This window comes from Parasteatoda tepidariorum, chromosome 10, assembly GCF_043381705.1.
Source record: "Parasteatoda tepidariorum isolate YZ-2023 chromosome 10, CAS_Ptep_4.0, whole genome shotgun sequence".
Classification (NCBI taxonomy): Eukaryota; Metazoa; Arthropoda; class Arachnida; order Araneae; family Theridiidae; genus Parasteatoda; species Parasteatoda tepidariorum.
In genome coordinates this window covers 81,472,537-81,485,310 of record NC_092213.1, presented here as the reverse complement: position 1 = coordinate 81,485,310, position 12,774 = coordinate 81,472,537, and the positions used below count along the sequence as shown (strand labels likewise).

Sequence of the window (12,774 nt, the reverse complement as noted above, 5' to 3'; positions counted from 1 at the left end):
ATATATATATATATATATATACAGTCCAGTCACATTAATGTGACCCACGCCTACTTTCGACTTCAACGTGCAATAACGAATAACAGAAGGCAGATTGCAGCAGTGGAGTGTATACAAATAATCTCCTAGGGCATCGGAAAGCATTTCAATTGCTGGCGTAATGCAGAAACGTAGCGATTTATCCGACGTCCAAAAGGCCATGATTATTGGCTTTCGGACCAAGGGTGGAAGCATTTCGGAAACGGCTAATTTTGTGAACTGTTCGAGTGCGGCGGTGGTAAAAGTATACCGTGCATTGCAAAATGGCGCTATCCAAAATAAGCTGCGTGGCACATGTGGTACACCACGGGCTATAGATGACAGAGGCGAACGAAGGGTACGGAGATGCGTTCGGGCGAATAGACGTGCAACTGTTGAGCAACTGACTGCCCAGATGAACCAAAGGGCAACCAAGAGTAAACCTAATTGACTCTCTTCCTACACGTCTCGCAGCGGTCCGCTCTGCTAAAGCTGGTTATTCTGGCTTTTGACAGGTGGTCAATCAATATGACTGGACTATATATATATATATCATATATATATCATATTATCTATGAATATATAATATTATATGTATATATACTTTTCTTTAACTTAAACTTTACTCGTAATAAAAAAAAGCATTATGATTTTAATTTTTATTGTATCATTTCTAATATTTGACGGCACACAAAAGTTCCGTGGCACAGTGTTTGAGAATCACTGCTTTAGCTAAATAAGATTGTATTGTCAAACGTCCTGTTCATGTCCTGTACTTTTGAGTAGGAAGTTCCCCCTTCTAGCTTTTAATTCAGCTGCAGATCCAGAGCTGCAATAAATGATTTTCAAGAACGTTTGATGAGAGAACCTTATTGAATGCAATAAAAAGTTTAAGAGAATTAATTAATCATTGTGTCTCATTTTTAAATTGCATTTTTCAATTAACTTCTCAAACAGTACTAAACAGAATTTTTCACGAGTTTAAAGCGTTAAAAAGTGATTAAAACTTTGGTTTAAATAGAACTATGTACAGAATATTCAAGAGTATCAGAATTTTCAACAAAACTGGTCATTTAAAAGGAAAAAAAAAATACTTTGATGCATATAAACATAAAATAATTAATTTTATCTAATTTTTATAAATGGAGCAACTATTTTTGTATGTTGATTATTAGTAAAAATAAATGATTCAATTCCTACTATTAGTTTCAAACTCTCCCTGCATCTTGTTCAAACTTTCAATCGTTAAATAAAATACTTTTTATTCATACAATCAACTTCAAATACATTTTTTTTGAAATTGCAGTGGATGTCACTTGAAGTTAATACAGTTTTTTCAAATATTAATTCTTTAATCAAATTTAAGCAATTAGTTTTAGCTTTAAATGGTAGAAATTTTTTTTTTAAAAATTATTTAGAACATAATACAGTATTAATGGATGCTGTGAAATTTTCTCGGTGGACATTTACTTTCCACACTTTTCGTCTTTTCTTATCTTTAGGAAATCTAAGTATACAGCCGCTGGCCATATTATTAGAAGCACTATAAAATTATTCGTAAAATTATAATGATCAGGTGATACTATACAGCTGTATTGTTTCTACTCGGATGAAACCGGTTTGCATTTGTTTACACTCCTGTATCAATGGGTTAACATTGTAATGCAATACGTTAAAAATAAATACAAATAGGAAGTATATGAAAAATATCCTGAGTTGTTGTTGTAGTTCATTTAAGTCACACTAGAGCTGCACAATGGGCTATTGGCGACGGTCTGGGAAGCATCCCTGAGGATGATCCGAAGACATGCCATCACAATTTTGATCCTCTGGGGATGGCACCCCCACTTCGGTAGCACGACGACCTGCAAACGAAGTCGAGCTCTTTACGTTAGAACAGTTTAACGAGGACCCATACCGCACACCCTCGGTCCTTACGCAGACTAATGCAAGCGGTAACTCACCCACACACTGACCGTGATGCTTGACTTCGGTGACGAGTCATCGCACCTCAGAGTTAATGGTAATAAATAGTTTCCTTGTCAGTATAGCCGGGTTGGTAGGGTGCTGGACTGAAGTTCGTGAGAACAGGAGGCTGAATCCAGCTGGCCGAAGACAGTAGTAAATAGAGAGTGGTGCACGGTAAATCTGTCAGGTCATGAAGTCCTCCATGTTCCCAAAACAAATTAAACCTCTGGGGGTACTGAATTGGAGATTGGTCATATATTGGAATAATCTCCCGAATTAAATGTATGTTTTAAATACAAAAGTATTGCCTATAAACTCGTGCAAATCATGTCATTATTAAAAAAAACTTCAGCGAGTCTCATAATTGGGTCTCATTATTATAATATACTAATATAATATCTAATATAATAAATATCCTATGTTTATATAATATATCGTCTAATGTATCCTATCGTTAAATTTAATATATGGTCTAATTTAACCAATGAACGTAAACAAGTACAAACAGGTTTCAGTCTCGTAAAAACAAGTATCACCTGATAATTAAGATTTTACAGAGAATCTTAGAGTGTGTCTAATAATTTGGCCAGTGGACTGTAGACAGTAAGTTATTAATACTGGGCGGTTTTAAAATTATTATTGGAAAAATAAAATAATAAAGCAACATGTTCAAAAATATGCAACAATTTAAACAAAAAAAATTAGACTAAAGTTGAGACTGTTAGCTCAAAGGATTTGAAAAACTTCATACTACACACTACACAATCAGTATCTGAGATAGATGGGTCAGCTTGTCTAGGAAATAAAGGCGGATGGTGCGCAATGCTGACCATATTGTCACTATTATGACTGTTGATCATGGAAATTATGGATGCTTCATTTCCATAACCTCCAGGTTCTCAATGTATTATTGTGAGAATATTTTGCTTTAAAAATTGTTAATTTTTTACATATCTTTTATTTAATTTTTTTAAAAATTTTTATTCCAAAAATATTCAGTTCAATTTTTAAGGCATGCTTCACTTACATCTATTCATACCCTTCAATTAAAGCCTGTCAGATAAATTACGCTATTATAATTAATTTTTATCAATGCTTGAATTTTTTATATTAGAATTACGTGTAATAGAAGTTTAACTAAAATAACAAATTTTGTTTTTTGTTTTTTGTCTCTTTATTTGAAAAAAATATTGCAAAATTCATTGTATCATTTTATATAAGAAGATAATTAATCGATAATCAAGTATATATATATCAATAAATAGATAACCAAATATATATTATAATAGAATAGATAATAAGAAATTAATGGAATCAAAATCAAAATAAAATGCNATTTTGCTTTAAGAATTGTTAATACTTCACATATATTTTATTTAATTTTTTTAAAATTTTTATTCCAATTTATTTTTTATATTAAGATTACGTGTTATAGAAGTTTAACTAAAATAACAAATTTTGGTTTTTGTTATTTGTCTCTTCATTTGAAAAAAATATTGCAAAATTCTTTGTATCATTTTATATAAAAAATTAATTAATAGATAATCAAGTATATATATATCAATAAATAGATAACCAAATATATATTATAATAGAATAGATCATCAAAAAGTAATGGAAACAAATAATCAAAATAAAACGCACATAATAAAAATAAATAGCCATACTTTTGACAACCTGTAATAATTAGTTAATAATAGGACATATTAATAATAGAAAATGTAACAACCTAGTTAATATTTTCTTGAATAATAAATGTACAGTAGTAAATACAAATTTTCTAAATAAATATGAATATCCAAACAATTTTTCCTGCATAATAAAATAATTTTCTAAATAAAAAATATTCTTCGGCTTATAAATTTTATCTAATAACGAAATTTATTTAAAGATAATTTTATTTTTGATTCTTAAATTTATTTATAGTATGAAATGTACTTTTATATATCTTTAAGTTTGAACAACTAAAATATGTAATTAAATTCGCTTGAAATTATTTAAAAAAAAATTATTTCAACGCATCAATATAAGTTATAGAGAGAAAATTACAGCTGTAATCAAAATTTTGATTACAGCTGTAATCAAGATTACAAGTAATTGATTACTGTAATCGACTATTATTTTACTCTTTTTTTTTCTTCCCTGTGTAAATTCAGCAACCCTCGTATATAAAATCGCACAAAACACGTCCCACAATCAAAACAGCAAAACTAGGAAACAAAACTTGGCACACTTCAAATCACATTAGATTATTATTATTAGAGCCCGGATTTTGATGACCTAAAAATTCTCAACTAATGCCCTTAAAAAGTGCAAAAAATACCTTTAAAAATGCGATGTTTTACTAAAGCGATGTTTTACTGTTTAAAATTATTATGTGTCATTTCAAAAAATTTAAAGCAATGCAGTACTTGTTCTACGTTTATTAAAGTTTGAAAAATATGTTTCATATCCTAAAATAACTAAAAAAAAAGAGAAAAAAAGAAAAGGAAAACTGTAACAAAGAATTACTTCTAAAGATTTTATATCAATGAATAACATAATGAAAAAACATAATGAAATGCTGATGGTATTGAGAGTTAGAATATGATATGTAAAACTATAAGACAAATCCAGCATTTCATGTCATAAAAATGCCCCAAAAATAATAAAAGTTGGAAAAAATTAACAAAAAACTTAAAAAATGCTTTGAAATGCAAAATACGCCCCAAAATTTAAGAAAAAAGCTCCCATAATTCTAAAAAAATGCTCTAAGGACAAAAAAATGTCCGAAAATGCAAATATCATCAAAATCCGGGTCTTAATAATTATGTATTATTTTTGTTGTTGTTGCTCCAAGCCGAGTAAAAATGTGATAAAACAAAACGTCGTGGCAAATTATTTTACGCCCGATTTTTCTCGGAATAATAAATATTTGCAATGTATACAACCCGAACTAACTCGGGATAATCAGGAAAGCTGTTAAAAGTGAAAATAAAAGGATGAAAATCTTACTTGTGAAATATAAAAGGTCTTCCTCTTGTGAATTTTTCTTCGCATCCGTATGCAGAGCAGTAGGCGAGCATTTTTAACTGAATTTTATTGTTATCAAAACACAGATCAGCAATCCACTGCCACAATAAAATACTGGAGATAAAATTTACTGGGGGGGGGGATCGTCTCGGATCTTTGCAACAAGGGAAGGTTCTGTCGATGTAGAAGCCCGTTCCAAGTTCTTGAATCCGAGAACTTGCAGGAATTTCTCTATCCAAGAAATTGGATGATTCGTCGGCACTATCCAAAATATTGAATGTCACAGATGCCTGCGCATGCGCATTTTTCATATTCAACATTTTAAAATCATACTTACACGAATTCAAAATGACTAAGCAAATTCAGATAAAATCATAATAACACGAATAGAGGGTCCCGCATTGGACTAATCGTTAAGACACGGTTCCAAGCAGATCACCAAAGTCAAGCTTCACTGGCTGCGGTCAGTGTGGGTGTGGGTGACCACTTGCATCAGTCTGCGTAGGGACCGAGGGTGTGCGGTATTAGTCCTCGTTAAACTGTTTTACCGTAAAGTGCTCGACTTCGTGCAGGACGTCGGGCTACCGAAGCGGGGGTGCCATCCCCTCTGCAGAGGATCAAAATTGTCAGGGCATGTCTTCTGATCATCCTCAGGCATGTTTCCCAGACCGTCGCCAATAGCCCATTGTGCAGCTCTGGTGCGACGTAAATGAACTACAACTACAACAACAAGATTCTAACGGATTCATTTATTTGGATTAAAATATATGAAAACGGACAGTAAAATGGCATAATCTGATGCCTGCTGGTTGACGTCACGAAACTTTAGAAACTGATTGGTTAAGGGAGGCAAACTTGGATATCAAGTAGAACATGTTCTACTATCATTCAGGGATTTGGCGGGGATCAAACCCATGACCTCTTGGACATCGGCACAATGCCCTACCAACCAGGTTATCAAGGCCCTTTTCTCTCGATAGTGTTATTTTAGTTGTTATTGTTATTTTAGTTGTAGTTCATTTTCGTCGCACTAGAGCTGCACAATGGGCTATTGGCGACGGTCTGGGAAACATCCCGGAGGATAATCCGAAGACATGCCTTGACAATTTTGATGCTCTGCAGAGGGGGTGGCACCCCAGGTTCGGTAGCCCGACGACCTGCGCGCGAATTTGAGCACTTTACGGTAGAGCAGTCTAACGAGGACCCATATCGCATACCCTCGGTCCTTACGCAGCAGACTGATCCAAGTGATCACCCACCCCCACACCGACCGCAACCAGTGATACTTGACTTTGGCGACCTGCTGGTAACCGTGACTTAACAATCAGTCCACTGCGGAATGAGGAAATACTTGGATGGCAAGTAGAACATGTTCTACTATCATCCAAGGATTTGGCGGGAATCGAACCCACGACCTCTTGGACATAGGCCCAATGCCCTACCGACCAGGTTATCCCGGCCCCTTTCTCCCGATATAGCAAATATTAAATATATATATATGTATAATCATCTTTTTAGAAAAAATACCATTTTACCCCTCCCATAAATGTCTTTCAGGCAACACCTGTGAATTTTGCGAAGATAAAAATTAATAATTTATCGGAAATATAAATCCTTGCAAATTGAATTGACTCACTATATGCTTAATCTTAATTCATTTTTTAGACTACTTAATTTGTAAGAATTTAACTTTGGTCACTGTGTAAAGTAAAATATTGTATTTAAAAAACATCTTATAAAAATATCTAAAGAATAAAATATATTATTACCCCTCATAATTGAAGGCAATCATTGCGAAGTATGTTGTTGTAGTTAATTTACGTCGCACTAGAGCTGCACAATGGGCTATTGGCGACGGTCTGGGAANAAAACATCTTATAAAAATATCTAAAGAATAAAATATATTATTACCCCTCATAATTGAAGACAATCATTGCGAAGTAGGTATTTCAATATAAAATAAAACTGATATTCATTTTACATTTCATAAAAGATAAATAGCAAACATTAAGAGGAGAGAATTTTTTTAGATTAAGTATAAATTTGAGTTCGGTTAATTAATATATAATGCATTATAACAGAAATGTATAGTTCAAATCTTTTACTGCCAATATAATTTATATATTACAATTCCAAATTAAAAATAAATTTTTTTAAAATTTCGATTATGTATAGTTATTCTGATTGATAATCCCTCGTTCTTTTCGGAATAGCACCCNGCGGGACTGCGAAGTATGTCAATATAAAATAAAATTGATATTCATTTTACATTTCATAAAAGATAAATAGTAAACATTAACTAGAGAGAATTTTTTTAGATTAAGTATTTGAGTAAGGTTAATTAATAAATAATGCATTATAACAGAAATGTATAATTCAAATCGTTACCTGCCAATATAATTTATATATTACAATTCCAAATTAAAAATAAATTTTTTTAAAATTTCGATTATGTATAGTTATTCTGATTGATAATCCCTCGTTCTTTTCGGAATAGCACCCAATTCTATCTTAAGATTGTTTAAAAAAGATTAATTTGACCGGCATTCATAAGAAGGCTTCTATTATAATCTTTGAAGCATCTTTCTTGTTGTACACTCTGCAGTTCATAGTGAATCGAATGTGTGAGATGTTTAATTATAGGGTAAATTTTAGTATGGGATTTCCAGGTAAGGATAGGACATGCATGCCCAAAGGGAAGAATAAACAATAAGTATAATATTATATTAAGTATAATATTATATTAAGTATAATCTTATGTTTATACTTAATTATATGAGCCGTGGTGGATAGAGTACTCGCCTCTCAATGAGGTGAACCTGGTTCAAATCCCAGCGATAGCTATCGATACGAATTCCGCACCCGGCTCGCACCAACCACACTGCTGACGTAAAAAATCCTCAGTGGTAGACGGATCATGGGTTAAGAGTCCCCTTGCGCGGGAGATTTTCTTGGTTTTCCTCTCCAGTGTAACGCAAATTTCGAGTTAGTTCCATCAACAAGTCCTGCACAAAGGCCAATTTCTTCCACTACATGATCCAGGAATTCCTTTGTTTTCTGGAATGGGTTCAAAATAGGTTTAGGTTTCGGTGTTGAACATTGATAGTCGTAAATTCATACTTAAGCCGTCCCGTAGTGGACTGATCGTTAAGACACGGTTCCCAGCAGATCACCGAAGTCAAGCATCACTGGCTGCGGTCAGTGTGCGGGTGGGTGACCACTTGGATCAGTCTGCGTAGGGACCGAGGGTGTGCGGTATTGGTCCTCGTTAAACTGTGCTACCGTAAAGTGCTCGACTTCGCGCGCAGGTCGTCGGGCTACCGAAGCGGGGGTGCCATCCCCTCCGCAGAGGATCAAAATTGTGATGGCATGTCTTCGGATCATCCTCCGGGATGTTTCCCAGACCGTCGCCAATAGCCCATTGTGCAGCTCTAGTGCGACGTAAATGAACAACAACAACAAAAATCATACTAGAGCCGGCTGTTCAATGCCGTTTATAAAATAAAAAAAGAAAATATTTAATACCATAAAAACTTCAATTGCGTCAGAGCAAACCAATGGTCATAACAGTCAATGTTTCTGTAGCATTCGAAAACAGGTTCCCATTTTCAGGACTCGCTAGACGTGAATGATTTTTAATAACCGTCGTTGAACAGCCGACCCAATTTTGGGCTTACGACTACTCATGTTCAACTCCGCAGCCTTGTCATTTTGAACCCAATCCAGAAGACGAGGAAACTCCTGGATCAACACTCCCGGAGGTATGATTTGTTATGGGAACATGGATGACTTCGTGACTCGACAGATTTAGCGTGCACTGGTCACCATTTACTACACGAGGAGTCTTCTCTCGGCGGGGATCGAATCCACGATCTGTTCGACATGGGCCAAGGGCCCTACCCATCCTAGCCTCTAGACGTGAGTGATTATAACAAAAGAGATTTAGGGTCGGGATAGTCTGGTTGGTAGGGCATTGAGCCCATGTCCAACAGATCGTGGGTTCGATCCCAGGCCAACCGAAGACTCCCCGTGTAGCAAATGGTGCATGCTAAATCTGTCCAGTCACAAAGTCCTCCCATGTTCCTATAACAAATCGTACTTCTGGGGGAACTGTCCCAAGAGTTCCCTCGCCTTGTTGGATTGGTGAAAAAATGACAATGCTACGGAATTGAACATGAGTAGAGGTAAACCCAAAATTGGGTCGACTGTTCAACGACGGATATAGCGAAAGATATTTGAGACAGAAAACGTAATATGAAAAAGAAATGTCATTCCTTTTTGTTTGAATGTATATTTAGATGGAGGATGATGACATGTCCCGTAAAGCATTGAGATGGGCCATCGATGCAGGTTATCGGTTTATCGACACGGCCTTTATCTACAAGAATGAAGCCGTACTGGGACAAGAACTGCAGAAGATACTCGAGGAAGGGAAAGTGAAGAGAGAAGAACTTTTCATAGCCACCAAGGTATTCTCTTCCTATTTCATATACAGTAAAACCCTGTTATAGTGACCGAAAAGTCCGCTCCCGCGTCTTGCTATACACGTATCCTGTTATTTATTGTGGATATAGTGAACCAAAAAAGAGAGGAAATTGGATATTATTAACTTTTATCCGTCTTCGACTCATTTTTTTAATAATAATTTTGAAATTTCTACTTAAAAATAAACACATATGAGCAATTCTACAAATAAACGCCAATTAGGCGGCCAAAAAAGAATAAATTTTTTTGGTGGGGAGGGGCACACTATTTCTACATGAATTTTCTTCTTTTTTATACCCTAAAAAGGCAAGGAAAAAATCGTGAACATGAAATTTTTTCTTTGTGACATACTTTAAATGTGGCATACTTTTTCTGACATACTCAGATAAATCTGAGCCATTTATTCAGATAAAACGATTTTTACATAAATATAATATTATTATAATGTCTCTCTAAAATGTTATTTATAAAGATTTCATACTATAAGATTATATTTTAGTATAAAAATTGGCGTTTATTTGTAGAATTGCTCATATGAGCAATTCTACAAATAAACGCAAATTAGGCGGCCAAACAAAAATAATTTTTTTGGGGGGGGGGCACGCTATTTCTACATGAAATTTAATCTTTTTTACACCCTAAAAAAGCAAGAAAAAAATATTGAACATGAATTTTTTTCTTTGCGACATACTTTAAATGACAAAATACCAATTTCAAAATTTTCCCGATTTTTTCAATTTACGAACTTTGATTAAATTTTTTTATTTTTGTTTTTTATACTAAAATATAATCTTATAGTATGAAATCTCTATAAATACATATTAGAGAGACATTATAATAATATTATATTTATGTAAAAATCGTTTTATCTGAATAAATGGCTCAGATTTATCTGAGTATGTCACATTTAAAGTATGTCACAAAGAAAAAAATTTCATGTGTACGATTTTGTCCTGCCTTTTTAGGGTGTAAAAAAGAAGAAAATTCATGTAGAAATATGAAGAAAATTTTTTTTATTGGCCCCCTAATTGGCGTTTATTTGTAGAATTGCTCATATACTGATTTTTAAAATCATATATAGCATGGAATATAGCGAAAAGCATTTTGTCTTGTTTGCTTCTTTTATCTCACTTTCCCATCTCTAAACAAAGGCTAACACCAGCAGATGTTGCAACTGTAAGGGAGCAGTAGGGTCAATATTTATTTCCTATCAGAGGGAGTGCGTAGTTATTCATTAATTGTCAAAGGGGTAGATACTAGTCTGTGAGGATATGGCAATAATTTCAACTAGTTTTTACTCTCATTTCATTTAAAGAATCCTGCGAAGAATAAGCGTCACAAATTAGACTATGGCAAGCATTAAACGTAAAATCTTCATTGACGATAAAATGGCAAAAAACAGAAAAATTGAAAATGGATATAATCAAGTCGATATTTGCAATAAAAAAAGTTATAAAAGCTGATATTTAAAAAAATTAACACATTTTTTGTTACTATATATTATTTTTCAGTCATTTATTTAAATAATGTGAAATAAAAGGAGGCGTTTGGAATCATAACTTAAATTGTCTGAGGAACGGATATAGTGAACTGCTGGTTATAGTGAACCGAAATTTCGGTCCCTTGTGGGTTCACTGTAGCGGGGTTTGACTGTATATTGTATTTCTATAAAGGATTATTATTGTTGGAAAAGTAACTAAATATAGAGTTAAATATGCTATTACAAAAAAAATCGGTTTAAAGCATCTACAACTGTAAAATATTTTAACGTATCTTAACACCAAAAAGACATCAAGTATAAAATAATACTTAAAAAACTTCTTTAGTTGGAGCGAAAATACAGTTATCCACTCACTAAAAAGGGAAAAATAATATTTTCTAAATTCGAATTGTCAGAAAGTATTCTGTTTAAAATTTAATATTCAAAGTTTTTTTTTTTCTCAAATCACATTTTTTGACCTGGTGGGAAAATTATTCGACTTCTAATAAAGCTATTAAATAAGAGTTTTTTAATCGGTTTGATTATAGTATAGAGAATAACACAGTGAAAGCCTTTATAATAAGAATTTTTTTTAAAAATGGATTTTGCAACAATTGTGAACTTAAGACATATTTTTTTTTATCTGCATATCTTAATTTCATTTTTTAATGTTTCAAGTACAGAAATTTAAAAAATGAGCGCTTATAAAACACTATGTTTACAAAATATGCTTTTTTTTTAAAAAAAAAAATCATCCATAATTTGTTGTACTCATAAGCTGAAAAAGAATCTACCAAATTGGATTCCGTTTTAATTTTTTAAAACTACATTTAGGATGTTTTCGCTGCACTTAGAATTTAAAAAAAAATGTAATTTTTTTTAACAAAATGGCTGTGTTCTGAAAACCAAAATAAAAAAAAATAAAAAAAATGTGATACAATTGTATTTTTGAGTATTATACTTAAAACTAGAAAACTATTAAAAAATGCTTACTTGCAATGAAAACAAAATTCGTAGTATATGGGTGGAAAATTCTTTTTAGAGATACAGCAAATAGAGATATTTAAAAATGTTATCAAAAGCGCGATAACATAGATGTTTTCAGAAGCGAAAAGTCCCGCAGTGGACTGATCGTTAAGACACGGTTCCCAGCAGATCACCGAAGTCAAGCATCACTGACTGCGGTCAGTGAGCGGGTGGGTGACCACTTGGATNGGTCTTCTTACTACTTGTTATTTGAACCTCCAAAACTTTAAAACAGTATTATGTAAGTTGTCTACACTTTTTTTTACATAATTTGCAATTAGTAACAAATATGTTGACACTGTCATTTAACTAAAATTACGGATTTTGAAATTAATATGATTTCTTAAAAGGCAAGCGAAGCTTAAGTGTTCCTTCACTGGTTAGTTGACCCTATATGGGTGGAAAATTGTTTTTAGAGATACAGCAAATAGAGATATCTGAAAATGTTAGAGATATGAAAAGCGCGATGACATTGATGTTTTCAAAAGCGAAAATAATTCAAGTAGGGTGTGAATGCGTGCGAGATAGGTGTTAGCTTTGTGCATACGGGAGCGAGATAGAGGTTTAAATAACACTCTTTAAATAGTATCAAAAGCTCGATTCGGTGTTGGCTCGAAATTAAGTGTTTCTTCCCATAATTGTCTGGGTTGTTCAACATCAGAGAGATATTACAACACAGGTTTTAGAATACAAGGGCAATGATACATTATAGTATAAAATAAAGTACATGCGCTGCAGGAAGAAGATCTCCCGTACCCACGCATGTGACCTACGACGTCAGCGCT

General features: G+C 33.3%; 1 protein-coding gene across 1 annotated transcript in view; it reads left to right on the top strand.

The window, feature by feature from the left end:
- The window catches only part of LOC107451550 (1,5-anhydro-D-fructose reductase), a gene marked incomplete at its 3' end in the record, with an annotated part of 32,747 nt that overhangs the window by 8,453 nt on the left and 11,520 nt on the right, over positions 1 to 12,774 (top strand). The window contains 1 exon segment of the mRNA XM_043054001.2: positions 9,297 to 9,467. Within this exon segment, the coding sequence (XP_042909935.1) occupies positions 9,297 to 9,467 (171 nt within the window).